Source organism: Apus apus, chromosome 18, assembly GCF_020740795.1.
Source record: "Apus apus isolate bApuApu2 chromosome 18, bApuApu2.pri.cur, whole genome shotgun sequence".
Lineage (NCBI taxonomy): Eukaryota > Metazoa > Chordata > Aves > Apodiformes > Apodidae > Apus > Apus apus.
In genome coordinates this window covers 1,719,829-1,745,720 of record NC_067299.1, presented here as the reverse complement: position 1 = coordinate 1,745,720, position 25,892 = coordinate 1,719,829, and the positions used below count along the sequence as shown (strand labels likewise).

Below are 25,892 nucleotides of genomic sequence, written 5' to 3'. Positions count from 1 at the left end.
CCGGGCCGGGGGGGCGGGCGGGTCCCGCGCCCAACGCCCCCCGCGCGGGCGGGGCAGGGGCCCGGCGCGCGCGCCGTGACGCCGCCGGTGACGCCGCCGTTGCCGCCGGTGACGCCGCCGTTGCCGCAGGGACGCCCCGCCCCGCCGCCCGCCCCCCGTCCCGCTGCGGCGCGGCCCAGCCGAGCGGCCCGCAGGCGGCTGTCACCTTCAGCGGGGCCGGCGCGGGCAGGAGGCGCACGGCGGCGCCGCCATGGTGCTCATCAAGGAATAGTGAGTGCGGGGAGCTCTCCCCGGTCTCCCGCACCCCTCCGCTCGCTCCCCGGGCACCCCTGGCCGCTCGGGCCTGGCGCGGTGACCGGCCGGCCCTGCGCGGCCGCCGGTTCGGGCCGCGGAGAGGGGGGGGGGGGGGGGGTGCCGTGTGGGGGCCGCGGCGCCGCTGGGGGCGAGAGCGAAGGTCACGGCGGCGGGCGAGGGGGTCCCGGGAGCTGCGGGCGGCCCGGGGCACCCCAACCCCCCCCCCCCACCCTGCGCGGGGCCGCTGCGGGGCCGAGCCCGGCCCAGGGAGCCCCGCGGCTGCCGGCCCGCTCCGTGCCCCGCTCCGTGCCCCGCTCCGTGCCCCGCTCTGTCCACCTGTGCCCTCCCCCCGCTCCGTGCCCCGCTCCGTCCCCCCCGCTCTGTCCCTCCCGCTCCGTCCCCCCGCGCCCTCCCCGCGCCCTTCTCCCCGCCGCCGGCTCCGCGCTCTGTGTCGGGCTGTTCTCGGCGTTCGGGGGCCGTGGCGGGGCCGGGAGCGGGGCCCGGAGCGGCGCGGTGACCGCAGAGCGCTCCGTGCCCGGGGCAGCGGCGTCCGGCCCCGCTCCTTGTGCCGGGGCTGAGCGGCGAGCCCGGTCCCGTCCCCTCCTCCCGCTGTGTCATTTCTGCCTCGCGACCCCGACAAGAATGCATGTGCCAGAAGTGAGATCGCTCCGAATGTGGGTGGGTGGGTGAAAACCTCACCTCGGAGTTCTTTGCTGGTCCTGCCGGGGCTGCGGTTCTTGCTCCCGGTGGTGGGGAAGCAGGGACGAGCAGACCGGGCCTGTGGGGAGGAGCCGTGGGGCTGGTGAGGGGCCGTGGGGCAGGTGGAGGGGCTGGTGGGGCAGGTGAGGGGCCGTGGGGCAGGTGGAGGGGCTGGTGGGGCAGGTGAGGGGCCGTGGGGCAGGTGGAGGGGCCGTGGGGCAGGTGAAGGGGCCGTGGGGCAGGTGGAGGGGCTGGTGGGGCAGGTGAGGGGCCGTGGGGCAGGTGGAGGGGCCGTGGGGCAGGTGAAGGGGCCGTGGGGCAGGTGGAGGGGCTGGTGGGGCAGGTGAGGGGCCGTGGGGCAGGTGGAGGGGCCGTGGGGCAGGTGGAGGGGCCGTGGGGCTGGTGGAGGGGCCGTGGGGCAGGTGAGGGGCCGTGGGGCAGGTGAGGGGCCGTGGGGCTGCTCTCTCCTTGCTGACAAGCACCATGTGCTCTCGTGGACCGGTGCACTTGGATTAGGGGTCTTCTCTCCTCATGCTTGTCTCCTCAGTTCTTACGTTTAAGTTCGGTGCATTCTTAAATTAAGTGCGTTTGGTTTAAACTTCTTTTGGCTGATGGAAGAAGCTTTTGCCTTTGCTTCCCCCTTACAGAAGATAGCTGTGATCCCAGCAATAAAGTGGGTTTTCAGGTCTGCTCTTAGCAGTGTCTACCTACATGATAGTGTCCTCCTTACAGTAATTACTTTGTCAAATCATGGACCCAGGGTATGCATTTCAGCACTAAAACTGTGTTGAGGGTCGTACTGACCATTGTAGTTCTCTTTAGTCTTGGTTAACTTATTTTTTTCCACCAATCCTTAAACACTTGCTCTTTTTATCCAACAATAGGAGTGCAGAATTCAAGAGCTAGTCTTTGTACCAAGACACCTTCTGTAGTGTTAAACTGGATGGGAGGCAGAAACCTGGGCTGAGGGCTTAGTTTCAGGTGCATGAAGAGATAATTAGCTTGTTCTTCTAAAACATCTTTTTAATTTATATTTTCCTATTAATTCAGTTGGTTAATGTGCTTTTCCTCTTACAGCACCTGTCTGGTTTATTTCTGTTTACATTCATGTATCTGTTTCATGCTCCTGCTTGCAATCCCTTGCCCTGTACTGCATAAAGCTCCCTTGCCTGTGAGCTGTGTTACCTACTGGGTGTCTCATCGAGATGGGAACAGAAGTACTTTGAATTTTCAGATTTGTAAGAGAGTGAAAAGCTCCTTTCAGTGAGCATCACTTCCAAAAGTCATTCTGCTGGATGTTAGCATTTACCTCACCAAATCAGCATATCTGCTGGTCTTTCACACTACCTGTTCCAGAAACAAAATGTGAAGTGTAAGCTGTAAGACTAAAGGTTAAAAGACCAGAATTACTAAATGTATTTCTTTTTACAGGTTTCTATTTTCAGAATGGTCACCAGACCTTTTAAGTCTTGTCATTAGCTGTATTGTTCTGTTTCTTTAATCCTTTCTTTGTGCGTTTAAGACACATATGGCTCTAAGGACAGTCAAGGTTGCTACTGTTCTGTAGAAATGAACATTTATTTTCGACTTGTTGGGATTCCCAGCTAGTTCTAACAGTTGCACGTTCTGAGCTGTGTCACTGTGTTGACTGGTGTAAATCTTCCTTGATGTTGTATATGAAAGTTGCCCATTTTACCTGCTATTTGAGGTGTTTGGGTTTTTTACGAAATCACATGTTCTAGGAAGAAATTGTTTAAGGCATATAGAAACTCCTTGTTTTGGTGTGACCTGACCTGGACATCTAAAGTACTTTGCTTTTATTGTTTTACTAGTTCTGGTTGCCCCAGCACTGGTACTTCACTGCCTACCTGGTGTTGGTGGTAAAAATGTAAGTAAGCTGTAACTGGATGTCACCTGAGCAAGTTCTTCCATCCCTGTGACCCTTGTCATATCCTCCCTACTGAATCAAATGGGTATTATTATGTGCTCTGTAGGTATTTTAGGAGATGTTACAGAAATAGAAGCAATGTAACAAAACCTTGATGTCACATCTTTTATTGTCAGACACTCTGTCATCATTTCTGGATGGTTTCTTGTACTGATGGTTTTGCAGTGATAGCTTCAACGTTTTCAGCTGATGTCCTATCAGTCTTTCAGACTCACCTTTCATTTCTACCTGCCTGTGCTGCAGAGAAGCTGCATGGCTTTTGTTCATTTGTTTGATTCTGTTGTTTGTAGGGTCTATAAATGCTGGTCGAGGTCTCACTTGCTTTCCCTATTTTGAATTAAACTGCATCAGAAACCTTGAGGAGAATTGGAATGTAGGGACTCACTTCCCTTTCCTGTGGAGTGATGATAATGACAGTGACCTTCCCTGCAGCTGTACTTCCCTTTGCTGTCATTTGAGGCAGATTTTAGTCTACGAGGATCTCAAGTGTTCATAATTTTCAGGCTTTTGATATAGCAACCACATTGTATGATTTCTTGTAAGTTGCTCATGTTCTGTCTCCAAGTTAGGAGTCTGTTCCTGTTGCTGCTCCTGCAAAGCTTTTCCTCTAGATCCTCCTGAGTAGTCTTCCCCCTTCCTTCTTTATTGCTTGACTAGCTGTAACTGTTAGTCATCCCCTGCATTCTTTGTTTGCCAGGCTAAATGAATTGTAAGTTATTTAACTTCTCTCTTCATGGACATTGAACCCTAAGATAATATTAAGATTTAGTGTCTTCCAGTTTCCTGAACAGAATTGGATTAGCTTATATCGATATTTTATGCCAGGTTTTCTAGAGAAAAATATTTGAACTCTGTTCCAAAGCCCTTATTTTTTCCCTGTTTCTTGGTCTTTAGCATTTTCTTGCCATCCTGTCCCTCTTCTCATCCTTACTGCAGTTTTATCCAGGTAACAAACCTAATGCCATGCCTGATGGGTCTACCCATGGAAATCCATCTTCTGGATTTTGTTCTCCCTTACATAAGGAATACCACAGTGAATTGAACCAAAGATCCTCTTCCATCTTGCTTTCTAGCAGATATTTTTAGGAAACAATATATAAATAATAAGTAGAATTATCATTGTTAAGTATGTCCTACCAGTAAGTGGAATGGGCTTCCACGGATTCAAAATTGCTTCTAGTTCTTCTGTTTGGCAAGGATTCCCATAGCTTAAGGATGTGTGATGTAAAGAAGTACACTTGATTGGTCTGAAATGTGCTGCCTAATGATTTTCATTCTATCCTGAGTTGTTCTTTTGTAAGACATAGTCATTGTTCCTGCTCCATTCACTTTTTCACTCCCTTGTGCTCTACCCTGTGTTAACCCTTTAGCTGTTTTTTCTTCCATGCTGAAGAGTTTTTCCATAAGGACACCAAGATATTTGTTGGCAGTAGGTAATTTGGGGCTCATTAACCCTGTGTGTTGGGGGAAACGAGTGCCTGTTGTGCATTATTCTGCTTTTATTTGCACCAAACTTCTCTGCAGTTCTTTGCAGCCAACATCAAGAGCTGCTGTCATAAGTAAACTTGCATAATCTGTAGACTTTTGCCCCTCTTACCACTTGTCCTGTGGTATATTACTGGTAACAGTCCTCTAGCATAGAATAACAGTTTAGTTTTCATCAGTGTTGCTTTTTAAATTCAGTTTATTGATAAAGAGGAGGCTTTTTTTCTCTTCCCATTCTATCCTAATTTATATATATAATATATCCTATTCATTAGCTGTATCCATTTTGTATCTGTAACTTGCTTTGCTTCCTTGTTTTAACATCATCCTTACTGAAAGCAGAGGTCAAATACAACTCCAGTTTTGGAGTTGTGCTCAATATTTCTAAAGGCCTTAACACGCATGCATTTTTACCATCCTTAAATTTACTTTTATTTTCATCTTTAAAAAAATCTCAGTGTGACTTCTGGCAGTTTTTGCTCTGCAATCCAGTCAGTTGATTCTCAGAGGCATTCAGGAAACCACAATGAGAAAAGAAATGACTCATGTATAGAAATGGCACCACCTTCCTCAGCAGCCAGGCTCTGAGAGCCTTTGGTGTTGGGCAGGGCACACAAATGGGTCTTGGAGGGACTTCTGACTGTCACTGGGCTCTGCAGAGTTGTTGAAGCACATAGCAAAGCCCCACAGCAACTTGATGAGGAGTTGGATGTGGCTGTTGGCAGGATGCAGGGAGAAGGAGCACCTAACTGTTTCGATGCTGTGTAGATCTGTAGCTGGTAAGATGCTCCCAGTGAGGGTCTGTGAGAATGACACAGCTTGAGGGTGGCATTGCAGTTGTGCTGTATTATGGACTGATTCTTTGTGAGGCTGGTGTAAAGTCTTGGGGCTAAGCTGTAAGTGCCAGGGATGCTGGAACATTGGGAGAGAGGAGAGCTGTGTAGCCCTTGCTGTGAGGAATGTGCTGTGTAAATTTTTAAGTTGCAGGCATATTTGTTAACCTTTTGTTTCTGTATTCCCTTCCAGCCGTGTTATCCTGCCTGTGTCTGTGGAGGAGGTGAGTCCTTTCCTTGTTGCTTCCTTTCTTTAGGACTGTAAATAAACTTCTGATCAAAACAGTTTGTATGAACAAAAGCTGGAAGATGCAAGAGAAGGATCCTGTCTGGAGGACCCTGCGTGCTGTTACTCATTCCCCGTCACTTGGACCAAATAATTGGATTTCCTTAAGCCTGAGGGTACTGATGCTCTCTCCTTCAAAGTACTCTCAGATCTTTTGATTACAAATCTTGACTTGTCAGACTGTTCTGAAGTGCTGTTTCCTTTGATTAATACTATTGTTCTCTTTTTTTTTCTTTTCTTTTTTTTCCCCCTGAAAGAGGAAGCTTTAATACATGTTTAAGTTACTGTTTAACTATTTTGCTGGAACTCTTGTTTTCAACAATTTCTTCTGATTTATGAGACTGGTGTAGCAAAAGAAAAATAGTGTGTATCTTTCCTGGGACTCTTCAAGACCTGTCTCCTCTAGCTTTTGTAGAAAGAAAAGAAAGGTTTTGTTTTTGTTGTTAGATAACACTTTAACTGAGAGAAGAAATATCATTTGTAATGGAGATGATAATTCTGATTGCCAGGCTGGCCATGCAGTAGCTGTGCAAAGGCTGCCACTGGTTCCCTGCTGTTTTCTCTGGGAGTTGCAGCTCACCTTTTCTTCCTCCCTTCACTGCACAGCACTTGGGCAGGAAATCTGATTGTATAAACATTTTCATTTTTTTTTAATGTTCATGGTAGGTGAGAAATGGAAGTGACTGGGTCTGTAGCATTTCTGTAGTAGATTCCTTCTTCTGGATGTATTTTTTCCTCCTGATCCTTGGCTGTCAGCCTTCAGTTTGGGAGCTCTAATCAAGGCCTTGTTCTAACTCTTAGGAAGAGCTGCAATAACAACATTTTTGTTCATTTTTCTTTCCCCTGAATGTAGCGACTACTCTGGCAGAGTCTGTGGTGAGCCTGATCATGGCAGCACTGTTTTAAGCAAACCCCTTTTAAAAGGCTCCACTCCTTTGACAGAACACAGTTCAGAACTTGGTGCAGTGTATTCCTGCAGACAGGAAACTGGCCAGTGAGAGAAGAGCAATGTCTGAGTTCCTTGTTCCTGTGGATCAGTCTGCTGTGGCAGGCATCACATGCTGATGGAAAGCCTAGACCTCTGATCAGAGAGTGGTTTTAGGTTGATGTACTATGCTAATGAGGCTGTTAATGCCAAAAGTCTGCCTGCTGCTTGCTCCTTAGCTGTAGGTTCTGTGCTCCCTGCATTCATCTGTTTCCAGCAGTTTTAACAAGTCAACTGAAGTGTTGGAGCTGATATGTTTAGTTCTCTTCTTGTGCCTGAGTGCTGCTTGGGTGGGGAAGTCCCTGTCAAAGAAAAGACTTGCATGAGAAGCTTTAGCAAAGGATGCAAACTTGCAAGTTAAGAGAAAGTTACAGGTAAATGGTGGCTTAGTCCAGAGCTCACTGAACAGCAGGGGCTGGAGAGACTGGCAGGAGCCTTGCCTTGTGGTGATGTGCCTCCTACATACCAACTTGTGTAACGAGAAAGTCAAAGCATCAGTGCACAAATTGTTTCTTGGAGGGGGTTAGACTGGATGGAACCCAGCACAGGGTTTTTCTGAGTTCTCTGATACTAGGATTAACCTTCATCCAGTTAAAGTGAGTCCCTTGCTGTGCTCTTTTCCCTCCTGGCTGGCTGCTCAGTGCAGACATGTTCGAGCCTGGTGTGCAGGCTGGAAAACTGAGGTTTCAGGCAGTGTGGAAATCTGTTGGTCTCTAGCAGCCTCCTTGTCTGAGGGTACCCTGTGGTCATCTGTTGGCAGAAGATGTATCCCACTCCTTAGATCTGAGGAATTCCAGAGAGTTGAATACTGAAAAGTCTATAAAGTGAATGATAAATAATGACAAATGAATGTCATTAGAAGAGAAGGAATGAAAATATCAGAGAGAGCTCTTTATGTACTTGGGCTGTGGATAGACTGTCAACGTGACCAACCTTAATTTCTCCCCAAACTTGCATCTTGTCACCATGTCCCCTGAATGATGCCCCTTTTCAAGGTGTGTTGGTTCTCAGTTGGTAGGCCAGATTTCAGGAATGGATTTCCCCAAGCAGAAAGAGTTTTAAAGTTTGCTGGGCTTGGCATATGTACTGATGTGATATGGTAGTTTTTAAAGGTTTGGTTAAGAAGGTTATTTCCAGTATTGACTCAAAGGATGGCTATTGCTTTAAGTTTGTGCATTGCTTCACCCCTCTTCCTATGTGGAAAGATGCTGACACATCTGTGCATCACTTGGTCACTACACTGCTGTCTGTACTACTTGCAAGGATTTCCTTGGGCACAAAACTCTTAATTATTGCTCTGGAGACTTGTGGCTTTTGACTGTGAAGCTGCTCATTAGGCATCTCTGGCCAGCAATGGGACTCCTGATTTTGTTGTAACATGAGGAATTTTTCCTTGAAAGACCTAAGAGTTCGTATCTTCAGCATGTAAATTGCTGCCAAAGGTCTGATGCCAACATGTAAGATAGAGAATGAAATTAATTGTGACTTTGAGGCATTGTCAGAGCCTGAGGGAGTTTTCTGTGTCCTTCTGTGCAATGCCAAGGATTCTGTGTTCAGTCCTCTCCCCCCTAGCAAGTGGGGCTTAACCAATAGTGAGGAATTAGAGAAAAACAGTGATCAGGAAGACACTGGGGAGATGTGACTTGATGCATAAAGAGATCACCACAAAGATGGGAACAAAACAGTGGATGAGAAGCCCTGGTGATGACTAAAACTTGAAGGCTGGGATGTAGGAGTTAGACTGTAGCAGACTGTCTTCTACTAGGAAACTCTGCCAAAATGTGGTTCTCCTTGAGCACAGGCTGCAGACTGCACTCCTGTGTTGTTTTGTAGATTACTGCACTGCAGAAAGCAAAAAGCAAAAAAAACCTTGTTGTGTCTTAGGTGCTAAACTTTACTCTTGTACCCTGACCAGCATCACGTTGCACAGATCAAACTTTGAGAGCCTGGACTTGAGTGGTTGTGTGGGTGTCTTGCCAGCTGCTGCTTTGAAATGCTGGTATGGATTAGAGCTGTGTGTACACATTCTGTGCTGCCTCTTTGTTCCACTCACATGGGAAGGACCTTGCCAAACACAAAGGCCTCTTATTTATTACTTGTGTTCAAAGCTGCTTTCAGGAGAATAACTGTTATTGAAGATGGCTACACTGAGATCAGGCCTCCTGGAAGAAGTTTGGTCCATTGAGGTTGTGCTGTTAGCTGTTGTGGCACCCATCAAGAGGGAGAGCTTCCTGCAGAAACAGAAGAAGGGTTTTGGGAGCTTTCATGTCTGCAAGGATGGAATGCCTGACACTTTGGACTTGGTAGAGCCAGAATCTGTTTTTCTCTTAACTTTTGCAGGCAGATGCTGTGGGATTTGTTCATTGGGACAGTTTTATTTGGGCCTTTTCCTCTTTTATCAATGCGATTAAGGGATCAGAAATAACAGGGAAGATTAAATGGTGAAGATGCCAAACCAGAGGCCTTATCCTCTTAGTATCTGCACTTTGACCCATGTATTTAAAAGGGAGAAGGAATGAATGAGAGGCTGTTACTAAGAGGAATTAGTTTGTGCCCCTGGCATCCTGTCCCGAGACGTGCTGTAAAGCAGTCAAAGCCGTTCAGTCCTCCCCTCTAATGCTGGAGTTGCAAAACTCCTAAGTTCTCTCTGAGTGTCCATGTGGCTCTTACTCTACTAAATCAACTTGCATCTAAGATGTCACAATTCTCATGTTTTGGAGGGAGGGGAGTAATACATTTTGTATGGGTCACCTGTGGGGAGTCATAAGGAAGCAGTGTGAGGTATGGAATGTCAGAGGCAGGGAGTTGTATTGCAACCCAAAATCCAGAGTGAAGCCCAGTCTGCTGGTCACAGTGCAGGAACTCTCCAGCCAAGTGGAGGGTCCTTGTATAACCCGAGCCAGTACCTTCTGGAGAGAACCAGCAGAGCTGTTGCTCTTAGTTCACAAGTGGTCTGCAGATTGCTTTTCTTAGAGTACTTCTCCTGGATGGCTGCTTGCTTTGTTTTGTTTTCAGGGATAGTCTTAACAGCTAATCAGGTTTACTGAATGTGCCTATGTGTTGAGCTTGAGAGTGTGTAGAGCCCTTGTTTAAATCCTTCTGGTGTGCTTTTTGTCCTCTCCCAGATTAACTGAGGTCAGGACATACAGCCTTATTGCTTTGGTTTACCATCTACTGCTCTTCCAACAGGAATAAATCTTTTCTTGGTCTTTGTTGGCACCAGATGGTACAAAACACCTCAGAGCTTGGACACTGTTGTTATTGTGGATGCTCTGACAATATAATATAACCACTGTAGAAATATTTCATTGCTGAAGAGGTACCAGGCCAGTGAAGTGTTTTGGGTTGGCAGCTCTAAGCAGTATTCCAGGTTTCACTGTGGGGAGTGATAAGTACTAGTCCTGATTCTGATGCACAGCCCTCTGCTGAGGAACATGAAGAAGACCTAAACAGTGTTCCATTGCTTTGTAGTTATGTTTTGGAGGTTATCTAGGGTTTGTTGGTGTTTTTTTTTAAATCATTGCACTTCTGATCCTAATGCTTTGTAGATTACCCTTTCAGACTGTACTGCCTTTGGCAACTGTTGCTGTTTTGCTTGCTTTCACTTCTAAAGACTTAACTCTGTTAAGTTTGAACACTTTGTTTTGACTTAGTGCTTCAGCTTCTTCATCCTCAAACCTTTTCTGCTCATCTAACTTTGCCTCAAAGTTGTGAATTTTCTTCATTTGATCATATTTCTTTTGAGCTCTGCATCCCCTTTTTTAGTTACCAGAGACAAGAGTGTATTAGTCTTCACATCTTCTGAAGTGTGTTCTGTTCATATTCTTGATTCCCCTCTGCTTTCCTTGTGAACCATTTGGGCATGCTTCTTATGAGAGAGTTTGATAGTATGAAGTAGTTTGTGTGATTCCTGGGAAATAATGCTGCCATTTGTCAAAAGAACTTCATGTGAAGTTCTTTGGGATTCTTCTGGATAAAGTACTGTATGCTTATTAACTGAGGACTGGCAGTGCATTATTCTCCATTTGACCTGAACAATTGGGACACCTGTGTGCCAAAGAGATTGAAAAACAATAGACTTGGCTACTGTATGCCTGAGACCTCCTGCTGTCCTGATGTTCCTTCAGTGTCTTTTCCTTTCTTCTCAGTTTGGGTTGGTTTGGAGCTTGAAATGTACATGTTAAAGGTAACTATTTAAAGGTAACTGTCTTATTGGCAGTGCTTTCCTCCCAGCTACCACTCAAGCTTTCTGTATCAAAATGCAACTTAATGAGCTGCCTGTCTGTGCACACAAGTGGATGCTCTTTTCTCTGCCTTCTTTCCATATAATAAATGTATCCTTTGCTGCTTCTGGTAAAGTTATTCTATTAAATGGTAGCTAACTCAATAATGTGTCTTTCAATTCTTTAGTACCAAGTGGGACAGCTGTATTCTGTGGCAGAAGCCAGCAAAAATGAAACTGGTGGAGGTGAAGGAGTGGAGGTCCTGGTGAACGAACCTTATGAAAGAGATGGAGAGCGTGGGCAGTACACACACAAGATCTACCACTTACAGAGGTATGGGAAGCCTTGGCAAGGTTCCTTGGGCAAGAGGAACTGGAGGAGGCTGCAGTAGGGTTGCAGCCACTGTGTAAATCACAGATTGTGTCAAAGCTGAAGGGCAGGGAGGTAAGACAGGAGTATAACAGCAGCTGACACATGGTACAGCTGGAAGTGAGCACCACTGGGACACCTAACCACCCCAGTAAGGGTGGCTGTTGTCCCAAGAAAATCTGGCTCTGAACTTTTGGAAGCAAATGTCCTGTCACCCAGGATTTTGATACTTGAGTTTGGCTGAGGAGCAAAATACCTCCTAGGTTTCAACCTGTTTTCAGCCTCTCTCTCTTTTTTTTTTTTTTTTTTTAATTTCTTCTTGTTTTTTCCCTTTAATTATGTAAAGAAGGTTTAGATTAGCCTCTGCAATTCAGGAGTCTCTGGAAATCACCAGAGTGAGGGTGGGGAGAACCCCAGCAATTCCACCCATGTGCAAGACTCTGGTGTCTGCATTTCAGGAGATATTCTGCCTGTCTCCAAGTCCCCGGGCTGTAGCTCTCGTTACATCTAGCTCTTATCAATGCCTTCCTTTCCATTTCCAAATTCTGCAGCAAGGTGCCAACGTTTGTGAGAATGCTGGCCCCTGAAGGAGCTCTGAATATACATGAAAAAGCATGGAATGCCTATCCCTACTGCAGAACTGGTGAGTGTGTGGGGAAGGACTGGGGATTGCTGAGGTTTTGGTTTCCTGGGGATAGGGTGGGAGGGGATAACGAAGGAGGCAAGCAGTAGGGAAGCTGTTTCAGCTCTTACCTTAGATTTCTCTTCTCTGAGCCCTCTCTGTGGTCAGGAAAAACAAACTACAGTTCTGTGGAGTTAAAAGAAAAGCCCTTGTCTGATGTGCTGCTGATGAGCAACAGTGGAAAAGAGCAGACCAAGAAACAGATGTTAGTTGAACTAAACAAATGGGTCTGTAACATGTGAAATGAATGTATGAGGGATGAGTTTGTGTACTCAAGTGCAGCACAGCCTGCTGGGGAAAAACATGGCAAATCCAGGAGGGGAAGAGGGAAGCTCTTGATTGCCTGTCACTTCATGCAGTTTGATGGGAGCAACAGTGTTAGTGGTGGGTATTTGCTCAGTTGCAGGATCCAAGGTTAGTGAAGGTTGAACAGGTAATTGCTACAGTTGCTTCTGGGCTGGGACTTGACACAGGTCCCCAAATCTCTTCCAACAAGCATGGAGTGAATCCATCTGTAAAATCTGGGGTGAGGCTCTGGGAGCTGTGCAAAGTGGTAACATGTCAAACTAATTTTCTGCAGGAGTGTTTAGTGTCTTATTTACACACTCAAGTTACCAGCCACAACGTTTAACCACGACTATTTTGCTGGTCTCTGATGCTGTAGGAACAGCAAATTTGACTTTGCCTCCAAACTTATGTCATATTTTTGGCCATGTTTTGTGCTGTTTGTATCTTTGAAGGATATATTTTTTGTTATTTGGTAGTGCTACAGGTGCTATGGGAACTGTAAACTTATGATTTCCAACAGTTCCTGAAACTCAATATAGAAAAATTAAGAGACTTTTAAATGACATGTTTTAAAAGAAGGAAGAAGCTTTGCAGTGGGGGAGGATAAAGTTACTGCAGTACCTGAATTTACCTGCAGCAATCTAGTGGACTGGATATTTCAAAGGCAAAATTCAAATACTGTCATCATCAACTGCAGAATAAGTTTTTTAATTCATCACATAATTCAAGATACTAACACAAAGTTATTTACAACCCAGATTTCTCATTTTATGCAGTTTTCTTGCTGCACAGTACTTAAATTAGCTAGAAAATGTCTAGTTTATTTCCATGGTGAGTATACTGAGCTGGTTTAAAAGCAAACAGTTCTTTCATCAATCCTTTAAATTGTGGAAACAGACCTGACTAAGTTGACTCCAGTGGGTTTTGTTAGACACAATGCCTAGCTATATCCTCCTCCTTCTTCTCCACCAGTTTCTGAAACAAAGGTTTGGAGTGAGCTTGTTCTGTCACTCTGAGCAGCTCATCCTTCAGTTGCACTCTGCTAACATTTTATTAACTGGAAAAAATGTGGTACAAAAATTGGGTGGAAGACTTTCCAACACACTTAAAGAAATTTCAGGTTTTGATGTGCTAGAAATGATAACAACAAAAAAAATCCCCAACTCTAATAAACACCAGTATAATATGAGCTTGAAAGAGCTTTGCTGTGGGGGCTGGAGCAGAAGGCAGTTTTTATGCGGAGGCTGACAAATCTGTTGAGAGAATCTGCCAGCCTGACGTGGCTCAAGGAAAGCTCAGAGAAGTTATTGAAACCTCCACTTGCTGGTGCTGGGCAGGAGGGAGGAGCCCGTGGTGGAGGTGTAGGCTGCCTTGGGCAGGAGCATTTGACTTTGGGACACACTCGGATGTTTTGGTCATATGTGAGAAGACTTGGATGGCCTCATGTGAATCCTTGTGCCACATAAAATACCATGCTGGCTTTCAGTCCTCTCACTAGAGTTCCAAACTGGAGAGCCAGGGATACAGGAAGAACTAAACCTGGTTGGACTGTGTAGGAGTTGGTGGTGCTTCTGCCTGTGCCCTCCTGTACCATGGTGCTGGCACCTTGCTTGCCTGTAAGCTTGTATCACATTTAAGTTTGAATAAAGCAACACTTTTAGTTAATTGTGCATCATGGTATTTTTAATCATATGAGAATATCCTTTTTACATTCCCTTTATCTTCTCTGAACAGCTCAGTTATTACTTTAATATCCACATTGGATGCCATTACCCAAGAGGCAGTGCAGGCTGAGGGAAAGTTAAAATCCCAGCTTATAACCTCCTGCAGTTCTGCACGTTTGTGCTATAATATCTTGGTTTTATGTACTTGGAATGGGAGCCTTACTTTGGAGAGCAGGAACTGTAAATGAGATTGTTGCTGTATTCATTTGCAACTTCTGCAGTAAAAGTGAAGTGAGGGTTGCCTAATAGTTACAACTGTGGGCTGGTGCCAAGGAGAGCAGTGCTCTTGGTTCTTTTCTGCAGTCTGACTTAAATATTAATGTTGCTTAAATGTTTTTAGAAAAGTCATTTGGTCTGTGTTCCACTCTTCTGGGTGTCAGCATGAGACGCCTTTGGCCAAATGTCAAGAAATTGAGAAGTTATAACTGGAGCTGAGATGTGTAGGAGTTGTTGCTGTAATGCCTCAGGTGCAGGCTGTAATTTGTAGCAAGCTGAGCATCTAAGTTTTAATGGACATTTCTAAATAGATTAATTTGTTTGCTTTACAAATGAGGACTCTTCCCCACAGAGAAGAAATTAGGAAGGTGAGGAAACCTGTTAAGGCAGCTGCATAGTCATGGTACATAGTCAGGGGAAGGTGGGAAAGCTCTGGTTTATAATTACTGCTGGTTTATTCAGTGTTTTGTGTGGACTAGCAGGAAGAAACTCTTTCTTGCAGAAATAATGAAATGTTCTTTGATACGAAATTCATCCTTGTATAAATTAGCCTCAGCTCTGCTTGCTTGTTCTCTCCTTCTACCCCAACATGTCAGTCTAAATAATAAGCCTTCTGTAAATTACTGTAAAAAGGAATTCTCACACTGTTAGGGGTTTAGAGCAGTCCAAGGCCCAGCAGTAGGCAATTAAGGTAGCTGGATGGGCACGATGGGTGCTGAGGGAGGGTACTGCCTGCAGGAAATTGGATTGGAAACTCCCAAATCATAATAGTACCTTGAAAATGAAATTTTTAGTAAAGCCCTCGTGTTAAACAGGAGAACTAATGGGCAGCACTTTAGTTTCAGACACCCTTATTCTTAGAGTAGAATTGCTCAGGTACCCTGATGGCTCAGGTAGAACAGCTGCTGACTGTCACAGGATCTTTAATTGCTTTTCTGTGTTGAATAATTGAGCCTTACTATCCAGGGAGTTTAGTTACCATGAGCAGTAGAGATGCAGGGGGTCTGGTTACTGCCTGCAGGAGTGAGGAGGTCTGCACTGGCCTGAAATCCAGCATGTGTTTCCTTCAGAACTGCAGAGAGGTTCCTTATCTGCAAGCTGAGGAAGGATTGGTAAGATGCTGTCAGCTGAACATACTCATTCCATCTTCTCCTCCAGCTGGCTGGAATCCAGAGAGCAGAAGTGGTAGTACATAATTAATTGCTGCTCTTCTGGGTTTCTCCAAGTCTGAGGATTTCCAGAGGAGAAGGGGGTGAAGTTAGCTGGGTTTTATTGACTTCTAGGATTTTTTCCTCAGTAATGTCTGCATCCCCCTGGGAAGCTGAAGTTGTCCCTGTTTGGCTGGCAGGGGGAGGAGGGCAATGGTTGCTGTACATCCTTTTTTCACTAAAGTTCTGTGTTTCTTTCTTTTCATGTGTTGATATCTCGGACCAGTCATTACAGTAAGTATTGCTTTTACTGATGATCTATGGAAACATTTGTCATGTCTAAAGTGAAGCTCTTTAGCTTGACCTAAAGGCACTTTAGCTATTGGCACTGTAAGATGGTGTAGACTGACCCCCCCTTGCCAACTGTGGCATCTCCACAAACACTTTCAGACTAGATGATCACCTTTACACATTGCCTAGAGAAACTGATGAGAAAAGATTAGCTCATACCATTGTGTCCCTTGGAGTAATCTGCCTTCTGAATTTGATATTTCCTTTTCACATGCTGAGTGTTGCACTGGCTTGTGCTTTTGTTTCTGCTCCCTTGAGGGAGGATAGGATTACCTTTGGAACTCCTTTTCTACTCTCAGTACTAATGAGGAATGGAAAGTTTTTTGCTTACTTGGCAGAACTGTGCTTCTTGTCCCTTCCCTTTCCAGTGTCACAAGCTCTTAGCACATCAGTTTAATATTGTTCATTTGAAGAGTAGCATCCAGATATGTACTCAGTGCTAGATCAGTGATCTTTGAAGAGACAGTTTCTGCCTAGTTATGTTACCCCTCCTAAACTCTAGAGTGGCAGATACTGTCCTTTAATGAAAAAGCTGCTTTTAAGCTCCAAATGTTTCACTAAAAGAAATGGAACTTTTGTTTATTTTTCAGTGAACAGCTCATGGTTTATTTGATCTTACGTATTTAGTGACCAGGCCATTTTCTGAAAGCAGTGATGTGTTTACAGATAATTCTTCAGACCCCAATAAAGTGATAATTCATTAAGTTGACTTTCCTACTGCTTATCTGGCTAATAAGAAGACAAGTTATATTTCCAAAGATTAACAGGAAGCTTTATTTTGATGACAGAATGAGTATATGAAGGATGACTTCCTGATCAAAATTGAAACCTGGCATAAATCAGATCTTGGAACACAAGAGAATGTAAGTACTCGTGTCGTGTATTTATTCATCTCTTTAATGTCACAGTGCTGCTTTCCATGCCAGAGGATTGCTGTGTGGAGCTGTCTGTTCACTCCCTGGATTTGAAATGCTTATCACACAGCAAGGCAGAGGCTCCCTCCCATTTCCTTCTCATATCTGCTGAATAAAATTGTCCCCCAAACTCCTGTTCTGTGTGAGCATCTTTGCTCCTTTAGGAGATGTTGTGTGCTTTCCATGGTGTGTCCTCCCTGTACATGGAAGGGAGACACTGGGTGTCTGCATCTCCAGCTTGGTTTTTACAGTCCTAGAAGGGAAATGTTCTGTAAGTGGAGTCAGTTACATGGGTCTTGTGCTTTCACTGCAGGTTCATAAACTGGAGCCAGATGTTTGGAAGAACGTAGAAGCAGTTTATATAGACATTGCTGATCGGAGTCAGGTGCTTCCCAAGGTACGGAGGGTGCTCTGGTGTGGGAGGCCTTGTGCTGAGAGAGACATCATGTACAAATTGTGTTTCCAGGGAGGGTCACAGGTAACAGGACAAATAAAAGGATGGAAGGAAGAGGAAAAGCGTTCCTTAGAAGTGTTTAGGCAAGCTAGAGGCAGAGCTCTGTGCAAAGCTCTGACAATATCAATGTGTTGCTTAGCCTTACAGTGCACTTAGCAGTGTAAATATGGAGTTCTGCATCACTGCAGCTGGTTATAACACTTGGGTAGCAGGAAATAGCACTGCCCTTTCCACACAGGAGGCTTTTTTTCAAATTGTCTCCTTTTTGAAACCTGACCCATGGCTTCATGAGTGTATCTTGAAATAATTTAGCTAATACTTTTCTCTAAGAATCACTACAGGTACTGTAAGAAACTAAGTGATGTTTCTGTACTGGAAGAAAAACACCCAACTATATTAAATGGAATGTTGCTTGAGTTTCCTCACTTAGGATTTCTGATACCATTCAAATATGACTGATTGACCTGTTCTTGATCTTGGCCTTGGATATTTAGTCAGAACTAGAACTGGTTTAGCTTGTCTTTCCAATAAAGATGGACTGTTAGAACATGAGTAGCAGCTGATTCTGATAGGAGAGCCTGGTTCTCACCTCTATCTGCAAATACAGACTACTCTGAATTGCCAGAGAGCAAGGAGAATTCACCTGGAGCAGAAGATTCCCAAAGATGCTACCAATTGATCACTTTTGACACTAAACTGATGATGATTTGAGGTTGTTTTCATGTTAATTGAGTTGGGGGTAGGAGTAGAGTGCACAGTCTTAATCCAAGATGTAGGAAGGGAATGCTGCAAGCTCTTTCCTGTGCAATAGGGAACGTAATAGGAGACCTCTTTCTTTTTGGTGGTATTGTGAGTTTGACTCTAGCTGTCTTCTAGTGTGCATAACTGGTAGAGGGCTGTGAAAAATACTGGGTATCACAGCTCCAAAGAGCATAGCCATGTCCTGCAGCAGCAGTGCTCAGCTCCCAGAGAACAAGTGGTTACAGGAGGCCTGTTCTGAGGGTTTACAGGTCTTACCCCAAAGGAGTCCTTACAGAGGTCATATTAGTTTGTTACCACTTCTTCACGTAGGTCTAGGACACAGCACGGGGGGGGGGGGGGGACACACTATGTTTCCTTGAAGAGTGCCTGACCTTAAGTTGAAGTCTGAAAGCAGTAGCTCTTGAGAAGGCAGTTAGAGGTTAGTCTTTGCCCACCAGAAAAATAAATCCTATGTGACAGGGAGCAGCTGGGGAACAGGAAGGTAATTTATGTTTAATCTTGTGTGTCTGTCCAATAGGATTACAAGGCAGAAGAAGATCCAGCAAAATTTAAATCTGTCAAGACTGGCCGTGGACCTCTGGGTCCCAACTGGAAGGTGAGTATTTCATGAGTTAAGGAACTGTATCAGTTTGCATGACTGGAGTGTAGATACTGGATCTTGGAGCCAAAGATAGGGATGTGAAACATTAGATTCATTTCTGTAGAAGGAAACAGAGAGCTTGGCTGATGATCTGTTCTGAAGTTAAAAGAAATGGAAGAGATAGCTACACATAGAATGAATTTCAAGAAATTACCAGAGCTGTCTGCTGTTCAGTCCAGGTGTTCACCCAAGAAAATTCAAGGATGAAATAGTTGAATTGCTGTGATTCACCTTTCACTTAAATACTTGGAATCTGAAGACTTCAGAAGTGCAAATATGATATTGGTCTTTAAAAGGGACCCTAAATGGAATCTGGGGAGCTACTGGTGTGCAAATCTGATCTCAAACAGGCAAATTTAGTAGAAGCTAGGGTCAGTATAATCCACTTGGGAAGAGTGGATATGGCTCTTGTGAAAGGAAGTAGGAAAGTCTACCTTAGAAACCTTGTAGAGTTTTCATTAAGGCTTGATCATTCTGTGGATGACTGAGATGATATAATCTATTTCCAAAATGTTTTAGATAGGGATTTTGTCAAAAGACTTAAGGAAACTAGCCACAGCATAACAGTGAAAATACTGCAAGACATCAATGTAATGGAAGAAAAAATTTGAGAATAAAGGAGAAGAAGAAATGGTCCATTCTCAAAATAGAGGGAAGGCCACCTGTGGAGGAAAGCAAGGTCTATTTTCATCATGCTCTTAAATACCCTGGGAAAGCAGTGAGCAAGCATGTTAGAGAATGTGTTGATCAAAGATGGGCAAGGCGTCAGGATGCAAGACAATTGTGAGGAACTGTGGGAAGAGTTCATGAGGATAACTGAAGGAACTGCTTTCTGGGAGATATTTGACCCGAGCCCTGATGTTAATATCCTTGTGTCTTTGCAGAAGGAGCTGGGGAAGCAGTCAGATTGTCCATACATGTGTGCTTACAAACTGGTAACAGTCAAGTTCAAGTGGTGGGGTCTGCAAAATAAAGTTGAGAACTTCATACAGAAGGTAAGTGAGCTCTTTGATGGGGAGAGGTGTGAAAATAAGGCATGTTTCACTTTTTCTTCTGCTTGAGCACCTCAGCTTCTAATAGAGTCTCCTGCCTGGAGATACTAACTTGGAACCCAGTGGTGTCACCTGGGGCAGTACAATGAAGTCAGTTACAGTTGGATTCAATTTGCTGCTAATCCAAGGGCAGGGCTGGCTACTTGTATTGTCACTTGGCTATTAAACTGTTTTGACTCTAATATATGAAGGTAAAGTGGGTCTTTTGCATAGTTCAGTGGATCAGACTGAAAACTGCAGTCATTTGGTGGTTGATCTGTGACTGAGATGAATTATATACACTAGGGTTGTTTTGGTCAGGGGCAAGACATGTTTTTGTGGGGCCATCAGTTATCTGATCTTAATCAGCTGAGGATCTTTCTGGCAAGTCCTAGAGCTCCATTCATATTTTTCTCTCCCAGTCTGCTGCTAGAAAAATAATGATAAAAAAGCAGCATTGACTTAAACCACAAATAATTGTTATCCTGAAAAGAGCTTTTCCTGTTGCAGAGTTCCTAACCCAGGGCCTGCAGCAGGATGCTAGACCTCAGAATCAGTACCTGCAATTTTCTAGGCAGTGCCATGTTCATTAAATGCCTGTGGCTTCAGGTCAGGGAGGCTTCTCAGTGGTGGATATTGATAAACTATAGTGCTGCTTCTGCAAAAGCAATTCCCTGGTGAGATAATCTGAAGAGAACTCTAGGGGGGAATAACAATCTGCTGCAGGATTTCAAATACATGTCACAAAAGCACCAAAGAAAGGAGTGTCTTGACTCCCTTTCTGCTTGAGTGTCTCTTCAGCTACACATTTGCATCCAAGTAGTTGAGCTTCTTTTGACAAGAGCAAGTTATCAGGTGTGAAGCCATAATTGGTAAAACTGAAGTGTCTTTCCTTAATGAGAGCTTTCCAAGAGGCATTGTATGCCCCCCGTCTAATGTGATTATTTTGTCTAGCTTATCTCTTGTAAAATGGGAATAAACTGCTCCTAACTTGTAGCTTGTGCACATTAGTTCCCTCTGCTGAAAGGTTTTCAGCTGTGGAAAACAAGTTTAAGCTTTTTTTAGGTCACTGCAAAAGAAGAAGTAAGGTAGGTGCATGTCAACCCTTTACACTTGCTAACCTCCAGTTTTTAGCAAGCCAGGGATAGTTTAAAAGCACTTTTATTCTCTTTCTCCTTTTTTTGCACCTCCAGGCTAAGTACTGTGCTCTAAGCCCAACCTGGACCACTTTATTTAGTCAGAAAAATACTGTCAAATCAAAGGAAATCACTAAAGCACTCACTGCTCTCTAGGCTTGACAAAAAAATGCATTTCTCTGGGGATTCAAAGCTCTAGATATTCTGTTAAAAGAATAAAAAGTAGCTAGCTCTGGTTTTCTATTGTGGCACCCACAGAAGGGTGGGCAAGGGAGCTGGTTTTCCAGTGTACACATCTCTGAAAATTTTTATCATCTGGTTAGATCCCTGTTATTTGCCCTCTGAGTGAGCTCTCCTGAAGTTTTATTCCTCCTTCTGCAGCAAGAAAAGCGACTCTTCACAAACTTCCATCGGCAGCTCTTCTGCTGGCTGGATAAGTGGGTTGATCTGACTATGGAGGACATTCGTAGGATGGAGGAGGAGACCAAGAGACAGCTGGATGAGGTCAGTGGAAAAGCAGGGCAGGTGTGAGTTGTGTGAGGAGCTGTTTGTATCCAGTACAGTAGGGAGAGGAAAGACTGCTGCATTGTCACAGTGCAGTGTGTATTGTCCTCCTGCTATTTAGGTCATGCTGCTTGTGGTTTGAATGACTGGCTGTGACTGTGGTGTTGGCATCTCCTTCTAATCATTATGGGCATCTTCTTTTGTTTGTTGTTGGGCCAGTAAATACATAGAACCACAGGTAATGAGGCTATGAGTGGCAATGATTCATTTACTGAATGAGTTTACTTTTACCCAAGGCTGAATGGTTATTTTTGTCCTCATTAGTTTTCAAAAACCACTTCAGTAAAAGGATTTTTAGCTCTAAGTATCATAAGCAGGTAGTGGGGGTACATAACAGGGTTCTTATTATAAGAAACACAAATTTGGTAATAATGAGTACATTGTTCCCTGGTTTGTCCTGCACTGCACCCTTCTCTTCCTTCGTGCCCCAGGATATTTCATTATGGTTTCATGTACACTCTGCCCTTTGGATAATGGTTCCAGATCCCTGGCAGACCTGCAGCTTAACCAGAAATGGTGCTTGCCTGTGCATATTCACAAAAACTGATTTGGGATGCTTAGATTCAGTCAGTGTCTTACCTAAAGCTTTCCATACTGATAAATGTTGAGATAACATCAGGTGAGAATCAGTACTTGACCTGTGTTTTCCCTTTCAGATGAGAGAAAAAGATCCAGTGAAAGGCATGACGGCTGCAGATGACTAACATGACTCCTTCCTCCTGCACTGTAGGTAGCAAGTGAATTTACCAAATGTCTATTTTGCTCTTTTTAGGAGAAAAAGTACATTTGGGTAAGAAATTATCCTGTTCATAGCTTCTGGGAGGTAAATCTGTGGTATTGTTTTTATAGTGAACCTGGTTCACTGACAGGTTGATCAGTGAGTTTACTGTCTTGTTTCAGATCTATTATAAATGTTAGAGTGAAAAGTGTAAGAAAAATGTGTTAGAACATTTTGTAGACTTCACTGCTGTTCTTATTTCTGTAATGCATGTGTTACTTTCCATGGTTGCAGAGAAACTTTTCTCAGTTCCCAGAGAAGAAGTTAGACCTGCAAATACTGAGAATATATTAGGAGATGGAAAATTTCTTGCAAATATACTTGGAATGTTTTTATCACGTTGTTAACTGCATTTACTAATGGGCCAGTGCCTGAAGCAACACTTGCACGTGGCAGAAGAAGCAGCAGTGACAATTTTAAAGCTTTTGACTTGTTTTCAGCTAGCTCACTGTGAGCCTGCTGCCTTGGTGAGGGAGGGACTGTCATACTGGAGAGCAGACATGGATTTGCCTTGGTTGGCCAGGTCCCTGAGCTGTGTTCTAGAGAGTGTGCTGGAGGATAATGTGCAAGCAGCACTGAGAATGTCAAACCTCTCTCTTTTAGACTGTGCAGTCAGTTTGGGGCTTAGTTTGGTAGAAATTTTTTTAGGCACTGTACAAAAATGTGGTATAGTATTAGGGGAGTGAGAAGGTGAGGAGAAAGAAGAGATTGTCCATGTATGTAGAGAAGGCCAAGGTAGCAGCCACAAGTTTTCCAAGGCAGTAAAATGCCATCCTGGCAATCCCTGGAAGGAATGGGGTGGGGCAGACTCCAAGGAGTGCCTGTTTACCTCTGTTATGGTAACAGAGGACAAGTGAGGTAAGTGAGGGAGTATCTGAAGAGGTGTCTTCTGATAGATGTATTTTAATCTTTTAATGCAACTTGAGGCTCTTTAGTGTCCGCTTTGCTCACATGTACTCTAGTTCTTAGAGAAATTAGGTGGTGGTCTTCTGAATTGTACTGTAGCCTCTGGATTGGTGAGGTTGTTTGAATGGCAATTTCTGTTGGTCATTTTTAGGCTGTGCTGGAAACTCCTCTCCAGGTTTGTGCTGAGCTGCAGCGATGCAGTGGTGCAGTCTCTGCTCCAGGGGTGACAGTGTGTCTCCCATTTCTGGAAGTTCAGTCTCACACTTCTTTTGGCACGCTGCTCTTCCAAGGCAGTTCTGAAATGTTTTCCTGTTGTCTCTTTATTGTAGTTTGCAAGACAGTCATCAGGAAGGCCTGGGGAACCCACACTCTTGGCTGACGGACCATCTCTGGATCACGCCTTCCCCTCCCCGAGCGGCAGGCGATTTGAAACCTCCCATAGCTCATTCTAGATGCCCCTTAATATTGTGAGCAGATAGACCTTCTGGTACTAAGCACTCCAACCTCAGCACGTGTGTGGAGGAGGCAGCTCCTTGGAGATGTGTGACTTAGAGATCTCTGTATTTACCACTCCTCCCTCCTTCATTTCCGTCCTCCCCCCCCCCCCATTGTGTTCAGACCAATTTCCATGTGGCTCTGTTTGATTTCCAAGTGATATTTTTAGCTAAAATAGTCTTGTGATGTGGTGACTTAGTTTTTTTTTCCTTTTTTTTTTTTTCCAAGTGGGATAAACTGCCACCTTTCTTCCTGCCCAGTCCTTCACCATTCTTTGAATGTCTGTTTGGAGAGGGGAAACTGTCAGTATTCTAGAGTGCAAAACTATTCCACAAAATGCTATGCTCTGAACCTTGCTCCCAGGGTAAGAAATGTAATGGCATGTAATCTGAATACATAATCAGGAGTAGCCAGATTTAGTTCTTGGTCTGTGATAAATAGTGAGATGTGGCTTCTGCACGGCATTTCTTCATTCTGTCTTGGCACACATTGATTAGGCACACATTAATTAAAGACTGCACAGAAGCTGCATTCAGTGTCCCCATGCTCAGGCCTTCAGCACCTAACTGTTGAGTTTCAGTTTAGTGGTACCTGGTCCCTTGGGCCCATGTAGCTACGTTGTCCTTCAGCTGTGTGTGTCAGTCCAACAGAACAGTACCAAAACCTGCTTGACATATGTTGCATCTTCCTCCTGCTTTGTTTGCTAAGACTTCCCGTAGCTTACAAAGCTAAAATGCTTTTGGCCAACAATAATGTGATCCTCCCTGGACAAACTGGGTTGTAGCAAAAGCTGTTACACAAGTAAAGTCTTGGTATCTGACTACATCCAGGTACCTGGTTGGTGGTTCTGCTCAGCAATAATATTCTTCTCATTGCAAGACTGACTAAAATATCTCCTTTCATGCCATAAAAAAGCAACTTATAAAGACCTGCAGTTGTTTTCTAGGACCTCTGTCAGTTACTACAAATCACAGAGGACACTGTTAAGCAATGTAAAGAGCTCTGGTTATTTAATGAACTCAGATACTTACTGTAACTATCCTTATGTTGATACCAGCTTTAGACAATCAAATAAGCAGAACAGAATAAAAAAATGCTGCTTTATAAAATACATATGAGAAAAAAACAAACATAACAATTCCTTTGCTTATGTCTAAGGCCCAAAGTTTGATTTTTTTTTTTTTTTTTTTTTTCCAAGTAGTAATAGCTTTGTTTTCCACTTCAGTGTTTGGAGGCACTAACGTGAAATCCTGACTGCCAAGCACAGCCCTGGGTGTGTCACCACTTCTGAGGGGTCTCTTTGGCATTCTGTGGTACAGCCCACTCCTCCAGCCCTTCACATTCCTGCAAGCAGGAGATCCTGGGGTGATCCCTGCCACGTGGAACATGTTAGAGCTGGGACCTGAACTGTTTTCAGTGCGAGGGAAGATGAGGCATGTTCTGGAGGGAGAGGATGGCATTTGGTTTCTGGGGAGGGGGCAGTTTATCCCTTTCTTTTTAGTTTGTTATTTTGCCTTACTCAAGTCTAAGTGCAATAAGCTCTGAATTATCTCTGGCAGGCTCTTCTCAGTGACCTCAGACAGTTTTGCGGGGTGGGAGTGGGGTTTGAGGGATTTTTAGCAATCTCACCAGGCAGAAGTAAAACAAATTTACTGTAAAATAGGTGAATAAACTAAATTTTAATCTGCGAGTCTGTTTGGGACCAGGATGTTTTGTGGCATCTTCTGTAGCTGTTCAAAAATAATTTTAGGAGTGTAGGCCCAACTTACGGTTCTTTCAGTTTAAAGTATTTTTAACTGAGAATTTATGCACTGACTTCTGTTCATGTTTGTTGGTTACGTTTTGAGGGATTCTTACACTTGAGGACGACTGAAGAATACACATAGCACACTTGTTCTTTCAGTTTGTGTTACCCAAGAGGCTTTCTGTCTGATGACACTAATCGCTACAGAAGCAGATTGTGACATTCCACCCTGCAATCCTTTTTTGATCCTCTGATTTCAGAGTAAGAGCTTTTACAAAAAGCTTTCCTGATTAGTGGAAAAACCGGAGGGGAAAAATGCAGGAACTCTAGCCTGAATACTTTCCCTCCCTCTCCTCCCTGCCCTTTGCCTTCTTTCTTTCCAGTTCATTCTGAAGTGAAAGCATCCCTCAGCCTTGGGATAGGCAAATCCTATAAAGACCTTCCAGTCTCGATGCTGGTTCCTGCTGGCGTTGCCTGCTGGCTCCCCCAGGGGGGCTGTGGCTCCCGGGGGGCTGTGGCCGGGTGTTTGTCTGCTCTGGGGCGATGGTTGTGCTGTGACCCCCTCCCCGACAGGCGCTGGGGGGTCCCGAGGCAGGTTCCTGGCCACAGCCGGGGTCAGGCGGTTTGTGGTGGGGCCCCTTGCCCCCCTCCCTGCACCTCTCGGGGCTCATCCCTGCTGGGCCTCCCCGACACGTTCTGATGGGTTCATCGTGCTCTTTCCTTTGGCAACACACACTTTGTAGAATGGGTTAGATTATCTCGTCGTTTCTTTAAATGTGAGTTTGTGCCTTTTTTTGTCTCCTAATCTTCCAATACAGGCATATTGGAAACGAAATCTAATAAAAGACTAGACAGAGCTTTATGCTTCCGCCTCCTTTCTTGCGGGTGCCGGGGCGGGGGGTGTCGCCATTCAGTCCCGGGGTGTCACGGTGCAATC

General features: G+C 44.6%; 1 protein-coding gene across 1 annotated transcript; it reads left to right on the top strand.

The window, feature by feature from the left end:
• The first annotated feature begins 144 nt into the window (after positions 1–144).
• On the top strand, positions 145–25,812 carry PITPNA (phosphatidylinositol transfer protein alpha). Its single transcript, XM_051635592.1, has 12 exons — positions 145–270; positions 5,453–5,483; positions 10,941–11,086; positions 11,674–11,765; positions 15,467–15,474; positions 16,320–16,394; positions 16,759–16,842; positions 18,179–18,256; positions 19,186–19,296; positions 20,850–20,972; positions 21,689–21,758; positions 23,046–25,812. Exons 1-11 carry the CDS (start codon positions 251–253, stop codon positions 21,734–21,736), a joined length of 816 nt encoding a protein of 271 aa, XP_051491552.1. The 5' UTR covers positions 145–250; the 3' UTR covers positions 21,737–21,758; positions 23,046–25,812.
• The last annotated feature ends 80 nt before the right edge of the window (positions 25,813–25,892 follow it).